This window comes from Battus philenor, unplaced genomic scaffold, assembly GCF_028537555.1.
Source record: "Battus philenor isolate CCGP_79_NKW_IND1 unplaced genomic scaffold, ilBatPhil1.0.hap1 SCAF_30, whole genome shotgun sequence".
NCBI lineage: Eukaryota > Metazoa > Arthropoda > Insecta > Lepidoptera > Papilionidae > Battus > Battus philenor.
The window spans coordinates 53870-81635 of NW_027181694.1; the positions used below are offsets into that span (position 1 = coordinate 53870).

General features: G+C 40.1%; 3 protein-coding genes across 3 annotated transcripts; 1 reads left to right on the forward strand and 2 right to left on the reverse strand.

The window, feature by feature from the left end:
* Positions 1-374: 374 nt before the first annotated feature.
* Positions 375-6394, reverse strand: LOC137927225 (collagenase-like). The gene is made up of 5 exons (XM_068771005.1): positions 6206-6394; positions 4413-4680; positions 2978-3076; positions 1269-1459; positions 375-479 (listed from the first exon to the last, which is right to left on the reverse strand). Exons 1-5 carry the CDS (start codon positions 6371-6373, stop codon positions 375-377), a joined length of 831 nt encoding a protein of 276 aa, XP_068627106.1. The 5' UTR covers positions 6374-6394.
* A 5668-nt stretch (positions 6395-12062) lies between these two features.
* On the forward strand, positions 12063-21183 carry LOC137927458 (collagenase-like). The gene is made up of 5 exons (XM_068771271.1): positions 12063-12251; positions 15909-16176; positions 17440-17538; positions 19136-19332; positions 21079-21183. Exons 1-5 carry the CDS (start codon positions 12063-12065, stop codon positions 21181-21183), a joined length of 858 nt encoding a protein of 285 aa, XP_068627372.1.
* Positions 21184-24145: 2962 nt separating this feature from the next.
* On the reverse strand, positions 24146-27218 carry LOC137927457 (uncharacterized). Its single transcript, XM_068771270.1, has 2 exons — positions 27175-27218; positions 24146-25135 (listed from the first exon to the last, which is right to left on the reverse strand). The coding sequence occupies exons 1-2, from the start codon at positions 27188-27190 to the stop codon at positions 24174-24176; spliced, it is 978 nt and encodes a 325-aa protein (XP_068627371.1). The 5' UTR covers positions 27191-27218; the 3' UTR covers positions 24146-24173.
* Positions 27219-27766: the final 548 nt, after the last annotated feature.

Consider the following 27766-nt stretch of genomic DNA (forward strand, 5'->3'; position numbering starts at 1 on the left):
CACCGCTTCAGTTGTGGTCCAGTTGAACTTCAGCCGGTGCTCGAAGTCAGTCGTCTGTCAAGGAGACGACTGTTCCAGCACCTCTCCATAAGGATTCAGGACGTCGATGAGGTTAGCTGCAGTATATCTTTAGATCAGCAAATTTTGCAGCGTCGTATCAGCTTGGCGGCATTGACGCGCTTGAATAAACTTGTAAATAGGATCTTACACGTTCCAATATTATACAATTTTCTACGAAATGATCAGTTGCCACGAGTGATATATATGATAACCAGTTGCAAATAGTATCGCGTCGACTGCTCTGCAAGTGTTGAATAAAAAATGACAGACGGAAATGACCAGGTAAATATTTATTTGCAATTTATCGAAGTCGATTAGAGCTGGTCCAGCAGCCAGGGCAGGTAGTTGGAGACGCGCGTGTAGCCGGCCGGCTCGTGTGATACGCAGTCGCGCGCCCACGCCCACGTCACCACGCCCACCTGTGGGTAAACCAAGCTGGATGTCAGTCACGACGCACTCCGAGCATGGAGCAGGAATCGCTAGGCCAGTGAACAGTGAAGTTTTCTACATCCTTGAATATGAATACGTTGACACGTTTGAGACAATGAAATCGCTGTTTGTTAAAAAGCAATACAGTAGACAACCGAGTACTTTTTTGGTTACTGAAATACTGCGGGGCAATAGCTGAGGACGTAATAAAGACGAAAAAAAGTTGAAATTTAATATTTCTAAGATCGCGTATAGTAAACGAAAAATAGCAGCTACTTCACCGAAAGTAATAGAAACATTAAAGTAAAATTAAAACAAAATGTTACGTAAATATAATGGAAAATAAAACAGTCGAACTATGATTAAATGTCATAACTCGTGTCAGAAAGATAAAACAGAGCAAAGTAATATATAAATATAAGTGTAAGTAACGAAGCTGTTATTACGCCTGTATCTGTGATGAGAAAAACGAGGTGAAGAAAAAAAATCGATGCGTAAAAGTACACCAATACCTCACTTTGCATGAGCTTTTACATTTGCTTTTACATGGTTTTCTATAGAAAATCTTAATTCACTTTGCGGCGTTTCAATTTGCGTCGCGTTTTTTTTTTGGAACGTAACCACGACGCTAAGTGAGGTATTGGTATACACATCACCGTCATCATATCAGCTAATAAGCGCCCGCTGCAAACCAGCTGTTTCGACGAAAGATGTCCACGATGACCGCTACCCCGTATACCTTTTGGGAGGGAATGAGATGAAAGGTGAGTGAGGTTTACCAGCACATCGCGCCCGCCGTGCCGGACGGTCAGCGGGCCCCCCGAGTCGGCGCCGCACGGGCCCCGGGCGCTGGCGCTGGTGCTGCACAGCGCGTCCTCTGCCGACGCGCCGCTGACCCTGGTGCAGCGCCGCCCGCTGGCCAGCAGCACCGGCACCTCGTTGAGCGTGCGCAGCGCGGGCACACCTGTATCTGTATACAGACTGTTAGCACACGGGCACAGCCGGCCTCTGTGACATGAGCAACAACCTTCACATCATCTAAAAATACTTAATGGAATCAGGCGTTATTATGCGGAAGTCCATCCTAAGTAAGAAAAGGACCAATATTTAGCCACTTCCGCACATGTGCGATTAATACTCTGTGTTTGGCACTAATCGGTGTAACGTAACTCCTGAAGATGCCCCGTGGAGTGGTGAAACACTTGTTGAGTAATTTGGCGGAGGCAGTTGTGTGATTCGCATTGTTTGCCGCATGCGCATTTATCAGCGGACTGGCGAGAGGTGCACTTTATTGCACGACTACCACTGCATGTGCGAAAGTGGCTAAACATTGATCCTTTTCTTACTTAAAATGGACTTCCGCGAGGTAACGCCTGAATCCATTAATTAAAAAAGTTCCCATTGTTGGGTCTCTTACTTATATAATTATCATTCATATCAGCTTATAGAAGCCAATCACTAAGACGAACTGGATTTTAAGAGTCGTACAGTAGGTCAGAACACAAAGCCTAAAGTGACGTTTGGTCGAGAGACAGTTTGTGGAAAAGGATACATATACTCCACAGACGTTAACATCTATGGTTTTGTTTATGAAATTCTTCTTTTTAGCCGATGGAAACCCACTGCACGATATGATCTTCGCCCAAAAATCGCCACGATGACTGGCCTTGATTATGTGGTCAGTCCACCCAGTGGGGCACCTGCCCATAATGTGCCTACCGACTTGGGATCGCCACTACACAACCCTTCGGCCCCAATTGCCATCGGTTGCACGAGCGATGTACCCCCCGCTGCCACTTTAGATGAGCAATTCTTTCAGCTGTGTCGATGATCTTGGATCTACTCACTTCTGAATATCACAGTGAAGGCACGAACATGTTAAAATCACCGAGAACACCGAGAACATATTAAAATCAGGGCGGAGACAATAGCCTCCCTGATAGGCGAAAAAGAAACTAGGAAAGAATTCCTCGCTTGTTGCAAGAAAATAGTTAAAAACGTTATACAAAAGAATAAAAATCCTAATATACAATAAGAAATGTGATAAAATGTGATAAAATAAAACTCAAAGGTGACATATAATGTGTTATAGAAAATAAGTAAAAATGTAAAAAGAAAAGAGGAAAGAATGATAGATGAACAGAGCAAAAGGATGAGAAAGTAGAAATGTAACATGAAAGATAGACAATAGACCGAAAGAGAAAGTAAAATATGAAAGAAGAGAGAGAAAATAAAAAATCACATGAAAAATTAAATTGCAAATAAAGTCCCTGTCCCCCATAAATAGGGGTACGAGAGGCCCCCAATAGCGAGGGTCAGAGAAAAAAAGAAAAAAAACAAAAAAAAAGAAGGTACGAACATAGCTATCTTCATTGCTGGTACACATATGGGTGAACTATGTCATAGCGTTTCGCAAGGTGAATTTAAAATTACTTTTAGACAGAAATTCGGATGAATATTGAACGTAGAGAGATGAGAGCGTACTTACAGTCGGCATTTCTACCGAAGCCGGTGACTTGGCCGCGCCAGCCGTGCAGGGTGGCATTTATCAGCGACGGCGGCGGCAGCGCAATGGGCTGGATCAGTGCTGTGGACAGCGAAGGCTTTAGCGTGAAAGGTCAGGTGGGAAAGGAACAGCACTAGAAACAAGGCTAACCTTATTTATATTTTTCTCTCAGATTAATAATGAAGTAATTATTTTAATGATAAATATGTACGCTATTACATGAGTAGATATTATGAAAGAAGATCTATCTCCACACTTCGAAATTGACAGTCAAATTAGTTAGTACTTATGTTTAATTTGTAATTTATTTTTACAATATAACATTATAAGTAAATTGTTTTTTGTTTTTTGACCTTTCGGCTGAAGTGATCGTACAAAGTATGGTAGAAAAAAACAATAAACAAAGTCTCCTAAATGACATGATATAAGTAGTATTGATAAACAATGCACATCGAGGGCAAGTGTACCGCGTATATACGCGCCTGTTAATGACATACGCGATAAAAAGATAATTAAAGAAACGCCTAAAAGAATTTCTTGTTAAAAATCTATATTGCACTATCACAGAAAAGCTAAACCTGTGAATTAACTACACACATTTAATAACACATTCACTATAAATCATATAATTGTTAAATTAAAATTAAATTCAATGGTCTGATATTTTTCGACTGGCCCTAACTGACATGCGTGTTTACTATTTTTATGTATTTTCGTTGTATTTGCCTCTGATTTCTATCCAAATAAATAATAAATTAGCCGACTACGCAATGAATGTATATTTGTTTAATATTTTGAAAACAACGCCATCTAGTTGCATAGCTTGCAACAGCGTGCTGTTTAACAATTACAATTTTGTAGCAGCGCCATCTAGTGGATAATGTGTAATATACGTCACGTGTATTTCGAGTGCTATTCCGGAACATTGTATTAGACGTTACTAGATGGCATTAATGTAAACAAAAAGTAAATAAACAAAATGAAAAGTTCATTCAAGGCGGCAGCAAACCTGCGCCTGATATATAAAACCCTTATAAATTGATTCTTACAGTGTGCATTGGTGGTAAAATGCGTGTTGTAATAATATTGCTACATAAAAAGCCGCCATATGTGAAAGTTTTCCCGGACGTCGTCACAACGCTCAACCGTTTGCTCGTCTCGCTCACTCGCACGGCGTGCACTATACGCGCTCTTGCTTGCGCCTTGGCAGGTAGCCAAGGCGCAGCACGTGCGCGCGCGGCCGTCGCAGTTCTCGGGGAGTCGGATTTGAACCAGGGAACGATGCGCAACCGCTTGTAGGCGCATTATTCATTTTCCGGGCACAAATTATGTTAATTATTCAATAAACGTTTTGCCACATCACAGTGTGTATTTTTCCAAAAATTTGAGAATAAAAAATGAGCGGGTCGATGCGTACGTGAGGTGTGCACGCGCGGCACGACCGCCACGGCGACGTCGCCGCGCAGCGTGACCGGGTCGTAGTCGTCGTGGAGGCGCACGTCCGAGGTGGCGAGCCTGGTGCCGCCGCGGTACAGCGCGCCGGAGCCCAGCACCGCGGTCAGGGCGCGCGCCTGGAGCACCCCGTCCCACCAGCAGTGCGCCGCCGTGAGGAGCCGCCTCTCGTTCACCAGCGCCGCCCCGCACACCGACGTCTGCCCCGACTCCAGCGCGATCAACAGCGCCGCCTGTGAACAATCGCGACACCTTACAGAATCTGCCTGTGTTTTCACAATGTGCTCGGTACAACTGCGATCTACACAGACGCCTGTAGACGCGAGTTCTATCGAATCTCTCTTCCTACCTTTGTCGACAAAGTTTTTTGCAAAACTAACGTTAGTTAGGTATCAAAACTCGGGGATTTTCTTTGTAACTAAAAATCAACGCAATTTTAATACAGTTTTATTTTCACTTTGGAGTTCAGTTTCAATTACGTAGTGTGTTGTAATTTAGTGTATTGTGCTTTTTCTTAAAAGAGAGTAATAAATTTATATCAATTTTAACGTGTTGTTTCTGGTTACAAAAAATGTACATATTTTTCCAATTTATTCATTGGCAGAGTTATATTATTTTTGTTTTTTTAAATGTTTACTTTGTTCAATTTTATTTCTATAAAGTTTGTATTTTCGTAACCCTGGAACCTATCATCGATCTTTACAAGGTTTGCTATAGAAAATCTTAATTCACTTTGCGGCGTTTCAATTTGCGTCGTGTTTTTTTGGAACGTAACCACGACGCAAAGTGAGGTATTGGTGTACTTGCAATCGTAATTTACAAGAAATATACGCTTTGTTATGTTATTAAAAAAAGAGAAATATCAATGATTAATCACTCGAGCATTAATTCACACCCGCGGGCCGCAACAGTTCATATGCTCGGGCGTGAATTAAAAACCGCAGACGGAGGAGCGTTAACATCCAACGATTGCTGATTACCAGAAGATAGCAGAAATATAGGGTGGGCCAAAAATTTTTGCAAATAGCAACACTTGATTTCTCCAAAACCGTGTAAGGGGCCAACGGCGAAACGGAGCACATCTCGACGATGTAATTTTTATAAAATAAATTTTAATAAATGATAATTACGGTAAATAAATCATAAACAAAATAACATTTGTACTTTTATTTCTACACATGTTTCAAAAGTGTAAAACTTTATGGCCCACCCTATAGAAGGAACTGTGTCAATGTACTGCAGAACTTTAAGGTTCCAGAGACTACCTGATCTGCACGTGGTCGTTTAAATGACCTGTCAATATGTTGTCATAATAAGGAATAAATACAATTAGAGTCCTTACGGAGTTGTGTTGCCTCGATGAAAGAGAAATGTTTTTATATTTCTACCTGCCAATTATACTCTACATCGATTACTTTCGTTCGTTCTCATCTCCTGATTGGTTTCATAAAAGAATCGAACATACGTCTCTCCATTGTTCGTTGTGTGACTTCGAGTTAGATAAAAAAATAGTGTTTTTCTCGTACTGTAGCGTCGCCTCTTGCTATTTAACATGTCTACTGCCAAACAGGTAATAATTTCCATAATTACGACTATTCATCCAAGAACATAATATATTATACTATAATTTGAGGTTACATAAAGCACTACTTTGGTGATTTGTTACCGTACGAAATTCCAGGCACAGAGTGCCGCAACGCCATCTTTCAAAAAACAGCGAGAACTTATTCAAGGTCCTAATATAAATAAAGAACTCACAAAGTAAGGTTGTTCGCTCTGGAAGCTGGGTGCAGCTTGGCACTGTGCTGCGCTCAGCTCTTGCAGGTACAGCGCAGTTGCTGCTGGTACGCCCACCGTCTCGTGGTAATACGCGCCCACCAACCGCGTGGTCAGTGCGACCACGACCACGACCAGCACAGGCGCCATGGTTCCTGCAGGAGTGTGTCACGGCGTCCAGCCCGGGCTCTTATATCATTTTATTATCACTTAACACCACTTGATGATAAAGCGACTCTTCGCTTCCGGGCAGCCGTCTCAAGTGCCTGTTGCGTGTGGCGTCTGGGTACTCCAATGGTGTTTTTTAGATTATCTAATAGATGGCGATACTCAATTAACTTAAACAGCGTTGTTCAGTTGCATTTGATTAACATAATTTCTTTATAATGAAACGGAATCCTGTCCGATGAACTTTGTACAATGACGATGTAAAAGTCTTAGGGCTAACAGAGTTATCTTTACACGAAACAATACAATACTTTAATCGGAATACATTCTTACTTCAGATAAAGTGGAGTGAAATAAAACACTAGCAAGTGATCTATCAAAGTTTTAACTCAGTTAGACGTAAAGGAATTTTAAATGTTTAATGGAATCAGGCGTTACCTTGCGGAAGTCCATCCTTAGTGAGAAAAGACCAATATTTAGCCACCCGCATTGTTTGCCGCATACGCATTTATCAGCGGGCTGGCGGGCGGTGCACTTTGTTGCACGACTACCACTGCATGTGCGGAAGTGGCTAAATATCGGTCCTTTTCTTACTTTGTAAAGGAATTTATTTCCCACTGCTGTACGGTGGTTTTATATCGCTCGCTGGAGATCTAGGGTTCTAAAGGGGCTGCGGTCTACCAGGACCTGATAACAGAACAGGAGTTCAGATAGTGAGTGTTTCACTTTGGTCACTGATAAGAGTAGTAACTGTTCATTGGATTTAAGAGACGTGAGTTGATGCTGTACGGGGAGGATGAGATACAGAATGCTTGCTACTCCACGTGCTTTCTCTCCGTGCTCGTGCTTGCACGCGCAGTGCGGTTGCCTGTGCTCGTGCTCGTGTTACGCGCAACAGTCGAGTGTTTGTTATCAGGCGACATGAGTGAAATTGTCGAGTGACACTTTTGTTAATTCGGTATTGTATGTTGTCCCAAACAAACTTTAAAGAAAATAATATTTCAAAGAAATATTATGATTTCATTATAGTTATTAATATTTATTCTTATAAACTAGTCACACTTTATGAAAAAAATGTTTTTGAGTATATGTCGTAACATACATTCAAATGAATACATATTTCTTTACCCATTCCTATTTCGGTATTTGTTTCAATTCAAAATGTTTATTTTTTTTGCCAAATAAAGGGTTAATGATACTGTATGTCGCATGAGTGTGCTTCTCTCTGGTCGTGCAAGTCATCAATATATCAACCGATAAATGCTAAAGGTTTACGTCTAATTCAAAGATATCCACGATGACCAATCACGCGCTGCACGCAACCGACGACTTCTCGTTGACTTCCCTAAACTTTTTAAGGAGGTACGTATTGAAATGCCAAACACGTGTTCAGCGATTAGTCCACGCTTGATAAGTCCATTCACAAGAACACCTAAGAACCTGGCTGAAATGCTAAACGCGTGTCCAGCGATTAGTCCACGCTTGATAAGTCCATTCACAAGAACACCTAAGAACCTGGCTGAAATGCTAAACGCGTGTCCAGCGATTAGTCCACGCTTGATAAGTCCATTCACAAGAACACCTAAGAACCTGGCTGAAATGCTAAACGCGTGTCCAGCGATTAGTCCACGCTTGATAAGTCCATTCACAAGAACACCTAAGAACCTGGCTGAAATGCTAAACGCGTGTCCAGCGATTAGTCCACGCTTGATAAGTCCATTCACAAGAACACCTAAGAACCTGGCTGAAATGCTAAACGCGTGTCCAGCGATTAGTCCACGCTTGATAAGTCCATTCACAAGAACACCTAAGAACCTGGCTGAAATGCTAAACGCGTGTCCAGCGATTAGTCCACGCTTGATAAGTCCATTCACAAGAACACCTAAGAACCTGGCTGAAATGCTAAACGCGTGTCCAGCGATTAGTCCACGCTTGATAAGTCCATTCACAAGAACACCTAAGAACCTGGCTGAAATGCTAAACGCGTGTCCAGCGATTAGTCCACGCTTGATAAGTCCATTCACAAGAACACCTAAGAACCTGGCTGAAATGCTAAACGCGTGTCCAGCGATTAGTCCACGCTTGATAAGTCCATTCACAAGAACACCTAAGAACCTGGCTGAAATGCTAAACGCGTGTCCAGCGATTAGTCCACGCTTGATAAGTCCATTCACAAGAACACCTAAGAACCTGGCTGAAATGCTAAACGCGTGTCCAGCGATTAGTCCACGCTTGATAAGTCCATTCACAAGAACACCTAAGAACCTGGCTGAAATGCTAAACGCGTGTCCAGCGATTAGTCCACGCTTGATAAGTCCATTCACAAGAACACCTAAGAACCTGGCTGAAATGCTAAACGCGTGTCCAGCGATTAGTCCACGCTTGATAAGTCCATTCACAAGAACACCTAAGAACCTGGCTGAAATGCTAAACGCGTGTCCAGCGATTAGTCCACGCTTGATAAGTCCATTCACAAGAACACCTAAGAACCTGGCTGAAATGCTAAACGCGTGTCCAGCGATTAGTCCACGCTTGATAAGTCCATTCACAAGAACACCTAAGAACCTGGCTGAAATGCTAAACGCGTGTCCAGCGATTAGTCCACGCTTGATAAGTCCATTCACAAGAACACCTAAGAACCTGGCTGAAATGCTAAACGCGTGTCCAGCGATTAGTCCACGCTTGATAAGTCCATTCACAAGAACACCTAAGAACCTGGCTGAAATGCTAAACGCGTGTCCAGCGATTAGTCCACGCTTGATAAGTCCATTCACAAGAACACCTAAGAACCTGGCTGAAATGCTAAACGCGTGTCCAGCGATTAGTCCACGCTTGATAAGTCCATTCACAAGAACACCTAAGAACCTGGCTGAAATGCTAAACGCGTGTCCAGCGATTAGTCCACGCTTGATAAGTCCATTCTTATATTCACAAGAACATCTAAGAACCTGGCGGCCTTCATATATATTCAAATAAAGTGCAATCTGATCTAAAATTACCGGGGCAATCTTAGAATATAGTTACCACAAACAGATTTATTTTAGTGTTAGAGGGGAGGGGAAAGGAAGAAGGGAATTTTGAGATTATCCAAGATACTAGTCCCACTAGGGGGCATGCATGATTTTCGCCCTCCGCGCTGGGCAAGAAACATCGCTAACTTCGTTTGAATATCAACACACACAGTCTTTCATTCTTTGCAATTTCATTCACGATACTTTTGAAACTGCTTATTTGTTAATAAAAGAGAAGATAACGAAGTTAAAACACTTAGAAGATAAAGAACTTCAAGGGAGTGCGGCCAATGTCTTAGAGTACCACCTCACCGGCACCGCGTCATTTGGTAGCATATGACACATGGTCAGGATATGCAAAGGAGATGAGCAGTTGTCGTGAACTAATATTTTTTGGATTAATCCTTTATGTGTTATTCCTGGCACACATATGTATTTACTTTTTATTATCCAACGAGAAGAACTAAAGAGAGAAGAGATGAAATAGGCAAGTAATTTAAAAGTCCTAAATTTAAAATTTAAAAGCCTCTTTCTGTGAGACCGTCATGGTCCAGAACGAGGCGGCCGAACGGGATCGGCAGAGGACAGATCCCGCTCGGAGACGACGCTGTCAGCGCAGAGACGGGCCTCGCGACGGCCCTTCGGTGAATGGTGCTCCCCTACCATAAACGGGGCCTTCGGAGTCGCGGGAGTTTAGGGTGGGGGCCCTAAACTCCCACTAGCTTTGGCGACTCATCACATCGTGATAGCACCACGAGGGTTTCGGGGGTAGCGTGGACCATACTCGCATACCCCGCGTTGGGCTATCTACAATAGCACGGCGCGGGGGAAGTCCGCGTGGCGATCCCTGACCGGGAGATACCGCGGTCCCCCCTTTAGCGCAGAGGGCGACCACCGGGGGGGGTTTTAGTGGGTAGGAATCCCACATACCCCTGTTCTCCTCCCAGAGGCGGGGCATCTTGAGCGTTCGGAAGATTCCCTCCCCCCGAAACAAAAAAAGGCAAGTGATTTAATAAAGAAAAATCGAGGGTATGGTAAGTGATAGAAGGTGTTGGAAATGGACGCAGATATGCGAGGGTATGATCAAAAGATACGGTGATATTTTATTGCGAACGAAGTATAAAGTTTACAGTAGATTTAAATTATTCAATTTCAAAATACTCTCCCTAGTCCGATGTAGTTAACCCAAAGTTCGTTCCAGATTGGAGGCACTTCTGAAATGATTCCGTCAGGACTTTCAGCAGCACTGTCTTATCTCTTTCAATGTCGGTAATTGATCAAAACGGTTTCCTTTCAGCACGCATTTTATTTTTGGAGAGAGCCAGAAATCGCACCCGGAGAGTAAGGTTGGTGTGGACAGACAGAAATACACAACCGCCACCGTCAAATCACCTAACACGTGTTTCATCCCTCCACGGGGCATCTTTAGGAGTTATGTTACACCGATTAGTGTAGTGTAATGAGACTGTATTTTGCAGTGCATATTATATATATATATATATATACGAGTATATATAAGTAAGAGATGATATCTATTTCTTAGACCTCCTTTTGGCGAACGAGCTGTCTGCAAGAATCTATAAACATCAGACTTACCTCTTCAAGAAACATGACTTAAGAACCTGAGGAACGTCGGATGGTCAGAACGACAGTTCATGGTCAGACTGCAGGGGAATAGTTCGCCAGAGCACCAGCTCGGACTTACAGCCCTCAAATCGACTCTTAGATAAATTAAACAAAAGAGATAGGTTGTTGTACAACTTTTTTTTTAAAAAGACATCTAAGATTTGAAGAATTTTGTAACTCCGTTCTGACAATAAACAATCACATCAACTGCTTTCGGCTTCTTGCCTTCCTTCATCGCCAGCCATCTCGGGGTTTACTGTCAGCAGAGCAGATATATATATATATGTATGTAATAACTGTGATATCTATTCACAGGTGCGAATTTTATACTAAAAATAACATACGGTCATTGAGGTTGAATCTATTCGTACCTTGCACCGGCACGAACACATCCACCATCCATCTACTACCGGTGCTCCCTGCTCTGACTTGCTGCCGCCTGACCAGTCCTGGGAGATCGTGCGGCTGACCACCACCACCATCAGGAGTACTGAGCTGCGATTTAAAATCAGACCAGGCCTTCTGCTTACTACTCTTTTTATTTAAATATATTTTCTTTCGTCTTCGAGTACAATGGAAGATTTACAACTGTTGGTAATTATATATACACAAAATAATATGATAGTTATGTTAATCTTCATTTATAGCATTGTGATAGGTTAGACATGGAACGTAAATTTTTTATATATATATAATTACTAAGATATTCCTTCTAGCACACCGGATGAACGCGAGCACATCGCCTATGTGCGACATACGGAACCTGCCGTGTGAGTATTGTATTTAATCTATTTCACAACAGTCGCGGGGCCATTTGATAACAACGGGCGACGTGATGATGGTTCAGGCGCGCGTCCAGGATGCAGGCACCTCCGCGCCGTGACCTCGCGCGCTGCGGCGCTATCGCTGCCCTAGTTCATGTCCGAAGGGCAGATCCGGTTGCCCGGAGCTAATCCGATAGCACTTGCGACACGCGATTAGATTGGCGGTCGCATATATACGCGCGGACGCGTGATTAGGCACTCGTGTCCACCATGAAGCTGTTACTGCTGCCCTGTCTGCTGGCGCTGGCCGCGGCGCACGAGCCCGTGCTGCTGCACTACCACGAGAGCGTCGGCGTGGCGCTTGCTGATCGCATCCAGCGAGCTGAACGTGCGCTCGACTTCGACGGCACCAGGATAGTGGGCGGCTCGCCTGCCGCGCTGGGCGCCTACCCTCACCTCGTGAGTTCTATGCACTATTTTGCACTTACATTTATTTATATAATAACTAGCTGATCCCGCAAACGTTGTTTTGCAAAAAAAATTAAAGTTTTGTAATTAACAAATGTAAGATAAGGGTTGATCGTAGAGAGGTGAAAATTTAGGTTTGTATGTTTTTTTGTATGCTGTGTCATAATAAAATAAAAACCAAAAAAAATGCCAAAAAAACTAAAAATAAAATACAGGGGTGGACCACCCTTATCACTTAGGAGTATGGAAAATAAATAGTAGCCGATTCTGAGACATACTGAATACGCATATAAAATTTGGTAAAAATCGGTCAAGCCGTTTCGGAGGAGTTCAAGTTCGAACACCGTGACACGAGAATTTTATATATTAGATTACATTAACTGAATATCAGACGAAGAAATTGACATGTAAATAAAAATTAGACATTATTTAAAATCAACCAAAATTAGTTTGAACCTTTATATTTTACGATTTCGAAAACGCTCTGATCTTTGAAGAGGTCACAATAGACTCAAAAGAGTTTATTTTAAATCACTTTTATAGTACACCTATCCCCCGATATACACGGTACTTGTTTTACACGTTTTCGCTTTTACACGGTTATCCAAATAAGTTTTTTTTTTGTTTTAATAACCGATTTTTTTACCATCTCTCATAATGTAAATATTTCTGCTTCAAACATCGAATCGGCACAAATAACTTGGAGCGATGAAAGTGAATTCGAACCTTCGATTCGGAAAAAAATAATGAGAGTAATTTCTGACAGTGATAAAGGATAATAAAACATCTTTGGTTTTATTTTTTGTTCTTCTGTATTATAATTAAATAAAAAGCAGTGTTTCCGTAATATATTAACTTGTCAATACATTTCATTTTTATTTCTGTTAAAAAATCACAACTATTAAATAGCAAAATTATGCATTTTCTGCAAGCTTTTCATTTTACACGGTTTTAACTTGAAAATTTTAAATTTTCGATTTACAGGACTATGCAGTAAAAGGAATACGTTTATTGATACTAATTTATATACAAAGATTAACAAATAAACGCAGATTTTAACCCTTTTCTTGATAATGTATCTGTAGAGATACTTACATCAGAATTAAAAAAAATAGTGGCATCAATTTTGAACGCAAAGTAATCATTTGTAAGTGAATGTTTAGGTAATTTCTTAATTTTCTAAAGCTTGTTCAGTTTTTTCTGTTGGCATACTTGGGTCTTTATAGTCAAGTGGTGTGAATATTAATGTAATATTAAATAACAATCTGACAAGTTAAGGGTTAAATACAAACTAAAACTGTTTCATACAAACTAACTACGCTATGTGACGAGGTACCGTATCTGAGAGAGAGTGCGAGTGGTCACTGTACACGAGTCTTTACTTTCATTAACACGGTCCTGCGCTGATGGACGAGGGTTTTTTTCCGCTATTGGGAGCCCCTCGTACCCCCTATCCGGTTTGGGACAGGGACTTTTTGTTTTAATTTATTTAGTTTTTCACAATCTTTTTTATTTTCTTACTCTTCATTTATACATCTTAAGATCTTTCATTCGGTTTTCTTCCACATTTCTTCTTTCATTCTCTTTCGCTCTGTGACCTTTCGTTCCTCTCTCGTTACACATTAACATTTTGTAATTTTATTTCTGTTTATTTACATTGTTTTTTCGCTTAACATTAATATCACATTACATCATATATCTCATTAACATTTCTTATTTTCTATTTACATTTGTATTAATTTTCTTTAACTTTTATTTTTGTTAATTACTTTTATAATTATTTCTTTGCTGTATGAGAGGAAGTCGTCTTTGGTCTTTTTTTCGCTTATCAGGGAGGCTATGGTTTCCTCCCTGATTTTTACGCCAGACCGGCACTCGAATTCGAGCCGGAGTCCCGGACGAGGGTTTTTAGATGTCTATGGGCGCGGGGCGCGGGGGTAAGGCTTCAGTATTCCCACTCCGCGTGTGCCGTTTTAGTAGAAGAATATATATTTAATAAAAATGGGTAGTGGTTGTTGGCAACAAAAAAGGCACACAAAGAAAAATATATATGTGTTTAATTATCTAAGGGTAGTGGGCAGAAGGCCTGGTCTAATTTTACATCGCAGCTCGGTACTCCCCTGATGGTGGTGGTGGTCAGCCGCACGATCTCCCAGGACTGGTCAGGCGGCAGCAAGTCGAGAGCAGGGAGCGCCGGTAGGTAGCAGGATGTGATGGTTCCGGTGAAAGTTGATATGAATTTGAAATGAACAGTGTAAAACTCGAAGCGTAAAACTTGCAGTATAAAACTCGTAGTATAAACTTTGCACCTGTGAATAAATGTCACAGTTATGATATACATATATAAGTATATGTACATTTTGCTCCGCTGACAGTAAACCCGGAGATGGCTTGCGATGAAGTAAGGGCAGAAACCGAAAGCAGTTGATGTGATTGTTTACTGTCAGAACGGAGTTACAAAATGTAAAACAATAATAGGAGAGATAAACAAATAAACAGATTGAAAAATAATAATGAATACATAATGATGGAACTATGGACACAGACAAAATGTTGAGCTCTAACTTATAGATAAGATCTCTAGATTATAGATAAACGCTACTTAATAATGATCTCTTTATAATATTTGTTCAACACTTACCCCTTTGGGGTGCGAGGCGATGTAAAGGTTGTGGCGTGAACTAAATGATGCCCGGAGAATGAATAGGACCAAGGCGTGAATTTATAACGTAAATTCTAACTGGCCCCGGCGCGTGAGAAGACACATAGCTGGTGAACGCAACCGACACAAAGAGTGTGCGTCGGTGCGTGAGACGACACCTAGCTAGTGAACGCGACCGAGGCCTGGATCCTTCTCCTGGCAAATGTCAACTCCTGTCGCTGGTGCGCGGGCGCATAGGAATTTTTGTTATAAAAACAAAGATCCGTTAAACCAATAGCACGCTCCCACGACCCCACGCCACTTGAGACGTACCGTTACCCGCTAAGAGTTGAACAATTTTTTGCTGTATTGCGATTTATGAGACGTTTCTCGTGATTACATTTTTTTGGTTAAAATTTTAACTAAGATTTATGGGACGTTAACTTGCAACGTTACACGCGCAAAGCCATACTAATTCATACATTACTATACACACATACACACACACACATATATATATATATATATATATATATATATATATATATATAGTGGCAAAGGTGCTACACAAATACAAATAAATGACAAATGCTACACATTACTTTATTGTAAAGGCCAAGAAAGTGCTCTTTTAAAGACAGTTTTATATCCTGTTAGCAACCCGTCACATTGGTCCTGGTAGCTCATTCCATAACCTGACAGCAACAACAGAGAAAGATATGTATGTGTGTATGAACATATACCAGAAGAAGTTCAACCCCCAAATCCTTGAAGTCCCGCTAGTATTTTGTCTACTCGCCTACTTGTCTGGGTTACTTGATGACCCAAGTCTACCAAGTTGATATTTATCAATTCATATTCATATTTACATAAGATTTAAAGTGGTCACTTTTGTATGTACAATTAGATGAATGCCAGAGATATAGAGAACTGGTCAGTTGTCATTTTACGGCATCAAGTCAAATCTTACAAGGAGTTGTACAGGCAGGGTGTTGTGTATGTTGCAGGGTGGGCTGGTGATCACACTGGCGTCTGGTGGGCAGTCGGTGTGCGGGTCGTCGCTGCTGAGCGCGACGCGGCTGCTCACAGCTGGTCACTGCTGGTTCGATGGGCGCCAGCAAGCGCGCCAGTTCACGGTGGTGCTCGGCTCCACGCGGCTGTTCTCCGGCGGCACGCGCGTGACCACCAGCAACGTTCGTACGCACCCCTCCTACCGCCCCTCGACGCTGCAGAACGACGTCGCCATCATCAGCATTTCCAGGGTCGAATTAAACAGTGAGTGTGTTCCTCGATATTTTTAAACGGTTTTATTTAGTTCGACCCGTACGGAATTTGTTTATTTGGGACAAAATTAGAAATTGAAATTTAAGCACCTTCCCGTTGTCAGGTTGATCTGAAATTTGGTACACACATTTAATTGAGATGACAATACAATATAATAAAATCAATAACATTATAAATCTAAGATGGCCGCCGATACAAAATGGCGGATGACATATTTTTCCTTAACCCTCTCGATGTTTTAAAAACAGCGTAAAAACTAAGTATGGATGAATTTTCCAAAAGCAAAATGAGGAGCGTAAGTTAAAAGCGAAGCGGGAGACAGCTAGTTATATGCAGGGTTCAACTGACAATGTTCACTATACGAGCCAATAAAAACAAGACTTTTCTGTTGATTTAATGTCGGTTGAATTTAAATTACTTAGTCAAAAATATCGTGAAAAGGATTCGTGAATTCCGGTTGTAACATCTATAATAAAGCCTTACGGTTCAAGTGAATCTTGCTGGCTTAGTTGACAGATGTAAATTTCTTATATATGTAATAGAGTACTTTAATATGTACATATACGTATGTATAAGGTGGCGCAAAAGTAATGTCATAATATGAACGAAAATATACGTATAAACTATGCATATAGATATACAACAATGCACATTCACAACTAATTCTTTATATATCTACATTACATATATTAAAACATAGTGATATTTAGTGCTACTTGTATTAAATTATGGCACGATCACATTATGACATTACTTTTGCGCCACCTGCAATTTTTGATATAATCTGTAAGTGAATATATTGACTGTTGATTCTCACTGCGAGTATGTAAATATGTTGCTTACTTATTAAACCCTTTGGAAGTGAAATATTGAATATGAATATTAGAATCGAAAACCACAAACAAGACGTTTAAATTAAGATATTACTTTTGCACCACTTTTTATATATTTATTTATTTAATTACAGCAGATGTAAATGTTGTATTAATACAGCACTCTAGTGCTTATCGAATCTTCCTGAGGTAGTCCTGAGGTTTTTGATACATTGTCTTCTGGTGTGAACAATCCCTACCTGCTTTGCACCACTTATTAAATATTGCTTTATTCAATTACATGCAGTAAAAATACAGTATCTAAACAGCGATCGTATGCTTTTGAATCGACATACATAAGTTTTTCATGCAGGTTCTTATGGCCTGGACAATCCTTGCCTGCTCATAATTTCAGATGTGAGCGACGTATGATTGTTCACAGGTCAGATATCGCCGGTGGCCCTGCCGAGTGGTGCGCTGCTGTCGAACGACTTCGTGGGCGTGCGCGCCCAGGCGGCCGGCTACGGCAAGACCAGCGACGGTAAGTATGCGGTAGCTTGTTTTATTACAATTATTATTTCTACAAACAGAACACAGCCAATGAGAACACGGGGCGGCACTCCATCTCTCTCTCATATAACGCGCTCACTCACACACTTGGAAGTTGATGCAGGTGGACTCGACTGCACCGATTATGGCCAGTGGTGGTGAATAACACAAGTTCATTCACATACCTACAGCACCACGCTCAATTCTTCTTCTTCCTTACTTCCTCATGAACGGGAGTCGTCGCCAAGCACGACAGTTTCTGCCTCCCTCATTTTACAGACTATTTTGTGAATGTTTTAAAAGGCCATTCACAGTCGTGTCACTTTAACGGCAATGGAGAGGAACATGCTCGGAGTTCTGCTGCGAAATCGAATCAGAAATGAGGATATGCGCAGAAGAACCAACATCACCGACGTATCTCGAAGGATTGTTCATCTAAGTGGCAGTAGGCGGGCACATTGGTCCTGCAACTGATAGTTAGGGTGATAAACATGTGCCTGTAGACAAAGAGTATACACAGAAGCTGGATGCTGGTAACAAAGGAGCGGTCATCGTGCCGATATATGGAGATGCGTATGGCTACAAGTAGGCGTCCATTCGTTGAAAAAAAAAATACATTCCTTATAAAAGCGTGAAAAAAGGTAAATTCTAGAATATGTTCAGCGACTTTAAATAAAACAGTCAATAAATTTTGCAATGCAAAAAAAATGTAACGTTACTTGATAACAAACTGCACTTTTATTACGGATTGGACCAAAAATACTACCATCATATATGTCGGACATATCCAACACAACTGTCGGGTTTGAAGAGTTTCGTGTCTCCAAATCGTATTTGTTGATGCATAAATAAATAGTCAAGTAACGTTACTCTGAGATTTATTTTAAAAAAGTTATATAACAATCTATCTCTTTTGTTTAAGTTATCTAAGAGTCGATTTGGGGACACCATGAGTCTAAGCCGGAAGTCCATCCTAAGTAAGAAAACGACTAATATATAGCTACTTCCGCTATGTAGCAGTAGTCATGCAATAAAGAACAGGAAGCACAGCAAGAAGTAGCATTTATCAGCGGGCTGGCGGGCGGTGTATTTATTGCACGACTACTGCTACATAGCGGAAGTACCTATATATTAGTCCTTTTCTTACTTATCTAAGCCAGTGGTATAGTGAGCAACGATTCTCCTGGAGCCTGACGCAGAACTGATTCCATCACCATCACCATTCTATGTCTCTCGCATTGTTCGGTTGTTTTTCTTGAAGAGGACCTCGAATATTTACATTATCTTGTAAACAGCTTTTTCGGCTAAGGGAACTCAAAGAAATAGATATCACCTCTATTTTCTTTATCTCTCTTTTACCTCTTTTATCTCTCTTTATTTTTCTATTATATCTTTATTATTATCGACGTACCGCATTATGCATCCGTCCTTCAAGGTCGACACACGATCTTGTCGAAGATATTGGAAGATGTATATAGCATCCAACTGGTCCCATTATTAATTTACAAGGGAGGCCTTAGCTTAACTTGTCTGAACGTGGGGGGAGGGAGGGTATGGGGATTATACGAATCCTGATCGTTGCGTTACAGCTGCAGGCATCAGCAACAACCAGGTGCAAAGCCACGCGACGCTGCAGGTGATCACCAACGCCGTGTGCCAGCGTACGTACGGAACGAGCACGGTGGTCGCGTCCACTTTGTGCACGAGCGGCTCGGGAGGAGTCAGCACCTGCAGCGGGGACTCCGGGGGGCCGCTCACCATCAACACCAGCGGTCAGCGCGTCATTGTAAGTACAACGATACCTCATCACTCATCACTCTATTCATCATCGAGGGCAGGGGTTTTATACATACACAGTGAAGTAAAAAGAATGCAAAATATGTGTTAAATATTTGAACAATAAATGTAATGTTGCAAAATAAAATATTAAGGAAACTTAGAATGTAGTGGTCGAGAATGGATGTATGGCTAAAGGAACAGTACGACAGATAATACGATACATGAAAGAGAAGAATGATAATAATAAAAAATATGAATAAATTACTAGAAATAAATAGTCCCTGTCCCACACGAGATAGGAGAACGAGAGGTGCCCAACAGTGGGGACCATAAAAAAAAGAAGTATAAAGAATGTGCGGTGGCACCACCACGGTGTAGTCTTCTGGTTGGCTTATTTATGTTAAGAAGAAACTTGTGCCTGCCTGGAACCCAACTTCTATGGGACATGCGTCGCATCGAAGCGATACAGAACACTTTTATTCACGAGTATATCGCGACTTTTCAATCGTAGTTGCAAAGTCCAGTTCATGTCCTCGGAGTTCCCTTGTCATCTTTCTTCGACACAAAGCACGTAGATTATATATTTCTGACTGGTGAACGAAGAGAAATTCTGTCCAATGTTACTGCCAGAATGTAATAGGAAAGGTAATAAAACACAGGAGAATGCAGTAACAGTCGATAAAGAAAAGAAGTCAACAAAATGTGATAAAGAAATTTAGTATAAAGAGACAAGAGTGAAATAAGTATTCGGAATATAGTAAATTGACAAGAATGAGAGATATTAAGATGCACGTTAGAAGAGTGAAGAAAGAAAAAATGTATCACAACAAATACACCAATACCTCGCTTTGCGTCGTTTCGTTTTGCGTTTTTTTCGAAGTTGCGTCGCTGCTTAATTAGTACTAATTTTCACTGTGTGTCGTTAGATTTTCGAGGTTGCGTTGTTTTGCGTTCGAGTCTTAATTTTTTTCTAAAAGATAGCAGCACTTTTGTTTCTAATTGCGCCATGCCATCAATACTCGGGGATTCCCTTTCTAACTAAAAATCAACGCAATTTTAATACAGTTTTATTTTCACTTTGTTTCGCAAATTTTGAAGTACAGTTTCAATTACGTAGCGTATTGTAATGTAGTATGTTGTGCTTTTTTTAAAAGAGAAATATAAATTTTTACGTGCTGTTTCTGGTTACAAAAATGTATATATTTTTCAAATTTATTTATTGGCAGAGTTATATTATTTCTGTTTTTACTGTTTTGTTAACTTTGTTGAATTTTCTTTTTAAAAATTAGTATTTTCGTGACCCTGGAACCTATCTTCGATCTTTACATGGTTTGCTATAGAAAATCTTAATTCACTTTGCGGCGTTTCAATTTGCGTCGTGTTTTTTTGGAACGTAACCACGACGCAAAGTGAGGTATTGGTGTAATTAAGTAAAAATTTTCCATGTCCACCCAAGATGTTGGAAGAAAGAGAGATATCTAAAAACTAACAAAATATTACAAAATTTTCGCGTCAATCATTTCTTAACGCTTTCCTAATTTAATATCTTAAGAGAATCCAGAGCTTGATATAAAGTCCAGAAGTGAAGTGAACACGTAAAAATAGCACCCTGCTAGAAGTGACCAAGACTTGCAATACATGAGAAGTTGTTTCTTATACTGAAAACACTTTAGACATACTGCCTGACTCTGGTGAGTAGAGTGCACTTTACACATTACTAACGCCCCCTCCCCCTTCTGCCCTCGATCCTCAGATCGGCGTGACGTCATTCGGATCATCGCGTGGTTGCCAAGCTGGTCTGCCGGCTGGATTCGCGCGCGTCACCTCCTTCGCCTCCTGGATCCAATCGCAGCTCTGAGCGATTCGGTTGTTTTTTTCTAAATTATTTAATATAGCTCATAATGGTATTTCTAATAAAAATCAAAAACTCTTTGTTGGTTTACTTGGACGACTGTCAATGAAACCTTCTTCGTGATGATAAAACATGTTTACTCAACGTTGGAACTTTTAACAGAACTCTTATTGATCGACAACATATTATCTATTTTATTATTGACTCTACTCTGCTTCGCAAGGTGTTATAGTTGTGTAGACGAAGCAGGGAGAAACTCCACAACAACACAAACATAGTTTAACACAGATATATACATATACACTTAGATATAGCCTGAATGAAATCAAAACTAGCGACATCACCGCCAAGGATTCTTGACATTTAAATATTCGATTAATGAATATCCTTTTCAGTTTTAATATGTGTTTTAAATTTTGTTAATGGTAGTTCAATAATGTTTTGCGGTATTTTATTAAATGTAAATACATAACCATTTTAATTCACACCGCAATAAAAACAGGTGGTGCAATTTAAAGTCATAATTTCAACTGGCAGCCATTTTGTTATTAATTATAAGAAATAGCTTTGTTGTTAATAAAAGTTTATTTGAATATGTAGAAATGATAAAATAAGTTGGAAAAGATGATATCACTCAAGTGATCACCTGCCGAGTTGATGCATAACTGCGCAAGTTTTACAGCATCTTGAATTGTTACTCGCAACACTTCTGGCGTCAGATTTGGCGATATATTCTTCAATACTAGCTTTCAAGGCTTGCAGGCGCCTGGTTGTTGCGGTTTGGAGCACCACGACGAGGAAGACGGAGAAGAAATTCACGCCTCGTTCAAACATCAGACTGAAAACTTGTCAAATATGCAGTGACGAAAATTCTGCGCTCTTGAGATGTGTAGCAATACATCGTTTAATGGCATATAATTCTCTATATATGTACATTATAAATGTCAAAGTGCAATGATATTTGACGCCATTTGTACACTATTATAGTATGTTCATATTATAACATTACTTTCGCGTCACCTGTTCCAACAACAATGTGACATTAAAGGTTTTCGACTGTTTAAAGTTTTAACAATTTTATATTTTGTATGTTGTAAATGTTATTTCACCCATCAAGGTATGAATTATACACGGCAATTGGTTCTATTGGTGGACCAAAATAAATAAACACAATTGCACACACAAAACAGGTAGTTACTTTAAACCAGTGATTCCCAAAGTGGTCTATATCGACCCCTCGGGGTCTATGACAACCTGCAAGGGGTCTACGTCAGCGAAAAAAAATTTGGGGGTCCATGAAATGAAAATGGGGGTCCACGATAGTGGATCTCAACACATACACTGATAGTACCTATTTACTTACATCATACTATTTTATAATATCAAAACATTTTCATTATTTATAAAAGTACCTATGAAGTAAAAAAATTGTTGTATATGTTTATAAAATTGTGTAAGTTGTAGGATGTTGGTATTCGCTTTGTAGTCGCAATACATTTTGAACTTGTAAAAACTTGAGAGTCGCAGTGTCAGAGCTTAGGTAAGTAGAGGGTCTACCCAACACGGAAAAACATGGCAAGGGGTCTACGACACAAAAAAGTTTGGGGAACTCTGCTTTAAGCAATCCTATGTTTAAATTTTTATCAAACTTTTTAACGTTTAAGTGTAGAGAACAATAGGAGTGGAGAATGATTCTCTATGTACACTTAAATAAAACAATCTTGCGCGTAGTAAACCCAATGATCTATGGCAAGGATGAGCAACCCGCGGCCCGCTTGCCGCATGCGGCCCTCGAGGCAAGTAAATTTTAAATTTTTTTTTTCGTATATTTTAATAAAAATACTAGAATCAAGGCTTTAAAGATAATAAAAGTGTCTAATTAGCTGAAATCGGTCGATTACGAACATAAATTACGTTTAGAACATGGTTTGAACCTTGAATATATACTTTTTTTTTCATTGCCCACTGTTTTTGAAACTGCGGCTCTCCGACTAAAAAAGGTTGCTCACCCCTGATCTATGGAACCCATGGAAAACCATTGCAGACGGCTAGTATTTGTCGAAGTTAGATGGTTAGGTCACCCAGAACAATGGAGAGAGTTATACTGAAGTTTCGCTGTGAGATCGAATTACAAATGAAACGACGTAGCTTGAGGAATTTCCCGTCTGAGGTGGCAGTGAGCGGGGTTCATCACTTGTGCCACTAGGACCGACAACGTGGTTAAGGTGGCGAGATGTTGTCGGATGTGCGCGACGTATGACCAGATCTTTGGGCGACGCTTGTACCATGCAGTAATGACGAAAAAGATTGCCTCGTGCAATAAGATCGTCCCATTGTACTTGTATTGTGAATCTATTTAAACGTATCTTACCGTGTACAATAAAGAATATTAATAAAACCAAATAGGAAAACTTGTACCAAAATGCACATATAAAACACATGTAAAAGAAAAAATTCTAATCTAAACAAATCTGTAATATTAAAAGATAATGATAGAAATGTAAGAATAAAATAAAGATTAGAATTAAAATTGTACCTAGCCACCTAAGAGTAAAAAAGATGAGGAAAGGAAGGTGATGAAAGCAAGAAGGGATGAAAGAACAAAAAAAAAATAGAGAATATTGAATTAACCCTTAAATGCATGGCTTATATTTATACTTTTAAAAAATATTTACCTTGCATTATCTGCACTACAATGTAGGGAAAAATAGAAAAAAATATGTGTATAATATCTTAATACTTATTTTTTAAAAACCTTAAGTTGTAGATATACAACATTGTGCATTTACTTTTAAGTGTAGTACTTTCTTTACGTTTCACATCATCATGCATATAAGAGATAAATGTAAGAAAATGGCCATTTATACACCTGCATGTATAATATGTAGTACAATTTCTACAGATGCGCGGCAATTTTCTAAATATAACAATAATAAATGAAAGTCGACAATGTCTCGTGAATATTTTTTTATTCTTTGCGTTAGAACAAATTCACATTATCGCGTGAAGACGAAGGTCAGGTTGTAGGTTTTATGAGCGCGAACGTGATTCAGTGCTGAATGCTGTTCTCCTCCATCTGAGTGATGGTGAGGATCCTCCTCCTGCTGAGGATTTGCAACTCCTCTGCCTTTGACCAGCACCTTATCGGAGTGATGTAATTTAACTTTCTTTACTTCTGTATCGTCCGGTGTAATTTCTTCCTTCTCACTTTCTCTACTCACGTGTTCATGATGAGAGATATTACGCCGGGACGATTCGGTCTGATTTGCTCCTCCAGACGGTGCATCCTCAAGTTGTTGATCATTCTCAGAGGTGATGAGGTTGATATATTTATGTTTTAATTTCACTCCCACGTCATTTTCTACTCCGGTAACAATTTCCACGGAGTTCGATTCGGAGTCGTCCAATTCAGACTTGTGTGATGCAGGTCCAGATGGCGGCATTCTGTTTCGGAGTACACTAACTGCGTCGCTGTTCCACACGTCTTCCTCACTTGAGGAGGATGCGGAACTGACAGCATCGTTGTACTCGTCTACTTCTGGATTCTCATCATCAGAGTTGGAGATGAAGTCTTTTGTAGTTTCAACTTTAAGTTCCTCACCATTAGCTGTTTCCACGTCGGACGTATCTGCTCTTGACCTTGACACGTCTGGCAAGTTGGTGACGATGATGGCGAGTGGTGTAATAGTCCTTTTCTTACCGGGCCGCTGGTCTGTCCTCTTCCACTCGACCCTGGTGTAATTTTTCTTCCGGTAAGGCTCGATAGTTAACCTCGCTAGGTTCTTCTGCGCTGCATCCGTGGATGTTTTGTCTAAAAACTGTTGCAAAAGCTCTGAGATTTCTTCATCCTGTAGTTCCAAGGAGTCCGTGGGGTGCAGAACGTTGGGGGTGACGGGAGGAGCGACGGTCGTCCGGCTCGAAGCCGAGCCAACCAGCTGCAGGATCGCAACACTCAGCGCTGCGGGTAGAAAACAATTTCAGATTAATGTTGTAGTTGATGTATCCAGACATCGATAGATGGCGCTGTTATCATCGTATCGGGTCGGTCGTACTAGCGATCTTTGAAGGTTGCCTATGCCTTACAGTGAACGTTTGTCGACTGAAAAGTAGAAGATATAGAGCACAAGGAAAAAAAGGATTAAAATTTTTATAAAAATAGTAACAAAATGCCAAATAGTACAATAACAAAAAAATGTAAAAAGTAATAATATGTGATAATTAACCTAAAAGATTATGATGAATGTGGATGAAGGAATGAGATGCGAGAAATATCTGCAAGTGAAAAATGATAGGTCATGTGAAGTGTATAAAAATACAGAGCTCGCACATGGCGTTGCTGTTTTCGATTGATCCGGGTAGAAAAAAAGGCCTAAATTATCAATTCTGATGGCAGCTGTTATACAGCAACCCCTGGTACCTCACAGTGCGAAGACTGAATTACATTCTCCAATAAAATGCTTTTACACGTGTTCCTTACGTCTAAGCGTTGCATTTAGAGTTATATTAGGTTACAAACAGAAGGTTAATTTTGAGTAATTTCTGGTCAGGTATTTGTATATTCACATACACATTAGTAAGAAAAGGACCAATACATAGCCACTCCCGCACATGCAGTGGTAGTCGTGCAATAAAGTGCACCGCCCGCCAGCCCGCTGATAAATGCGTATGCGGCAAACAATGCGAATTATACAACAGCCACCATCAAATCACTCAACACGTGTTTCAACCCTTGACGGACGGGGCATCTTCAGGAGTTATGTTACACCGATTAAAGCCAAACACAGAGTCGCATTTATCAGCGGGCTGGCGGGCGGTGCACTTTGTTGCACGACTACCACTGCATGTGCGGAAGTGGCTAAATATTGGACCTTTTCTTACTTAGGACGGACTTCCGCAAGGAAACGCCTGATCCCATAAAACATATACACATTGTTTCCCAAAACAGTCGCCAGGTACCGGTGCGTTAGGGTTTAAATAGAAACATACGTTTGATCGACGTAGATAATATAATTTACAATTGTACCCTGAAGGCTACACAGACAATTTCAATGCGATCCAGAACTTACAAATTTACATTTGCAGTCGGCAAACAAATGACTTATTATGTGATAAGTGTTTTTTAGTACAAAACAGATAACAAAAATTATAAATTTATTACAGTAACCTCAAAATGGCTTTCGTGATATAAATAACGTAAATTAAAATAGAAAATGGTAACTTTGATATTGACAATTTTGCATATAATTATAAGTTTACATTTTATCTGACTGCAAAGGATAACATTGTTTAAGAGTTTTGTACAGCGACATCTAGTTTGGGAAAACTAAATAACATTTTTAAAGTAAATGTTATAAAGTATGCAATGCTCTTGTACACACTTCACCGAACGAAGGGTATCTATACCGTGTTTATTGCAGATGGCTTGATTTTTCAGACGGCTTTGATTAAAGATATGTGGAATTAATATCTCCTTTGTAAGGTACTTAATAAACTCTACACAAAATAAATTGTTAACTAATAATAAGAAATAGAAAAAGAAATGTGTAATAAATAATTAAGAAAGTAAAATAAATGTGTAAATAAAGATAAATTAAATGTAAGATAAAATTAAAGAAAATAAATAAATAAAATGTACCTAGCCACCTTAGAGTAAGAAGATGATAGAAGAAAGGCGAGGAAAGAAAGAAGGTATAAAAGAGCAAAACGAAAGATATTGTGAAGGACAAAAGTAAAGAATGGAAGATATTGTGACGCGTGAAAGAGAGTGATTAATAAAGAAAATACTGAAAAACTTATTGAACAATAAAGTCCCTGATCCCAAAAAGTTAGGGGTACGAGAGGCCCCCAATAGCGGGGGCCATAAAGAAAAAAAATATCTCCTTTGAATATTTTTATAATTTTCAAATTATTTTAAGATTAATAAAATTATTTTCCCCCCGATCTTAATGATGATGAAGAGCATATAGTTTGGAAAAGCGTAAGCAGATGTCAACTCACCCAAATGCAGAGTCATGGCGGCTGGCAACACCGCGCTCGACGCGCCTTTATACCGGCCGGCGTGCGTTGATTAGATCGCGTTTATGTGCCTTTAACGCGTTGATTAGCAAGGGTCATTAATTAACTGTTGATCAGCCGCGCTGCCGTTAATTAACTGACCCACGTCGTCGCCGCACGTTGACCTTGAGCTGGTACTTCGGAAGTTGACGACGAAGGAATAGTTTTGCAGGCTTTGCTTTATTTACTTTGTATTATTTTATCAGTCAACTCGAGTAGATGCAGAGACAATTAGTAGGCAGATGTATGTTATACAGATACAATATTCAAAATATGTTTATACAAGTAGGTATTTCAACGCGCTTTTGTATCGTCTTGTATTGTATTTTAAACAGATATCGAATGTTATCATTGAAGGATCGACATTCTCTAATGGACGCCACTACGCTTAAAAATATCTGTGGTGTTCAAAATTTAAAATTCTTTGAAGAATATTTTTCTTTTCTCTTTTCGTATGTCTGTGTCGTGAGCCAGATGTTCCCTCTCGCTCGCGATCACTTTTCTCTTTCTGTTTGATGTTTTTTTTTCTAATGTC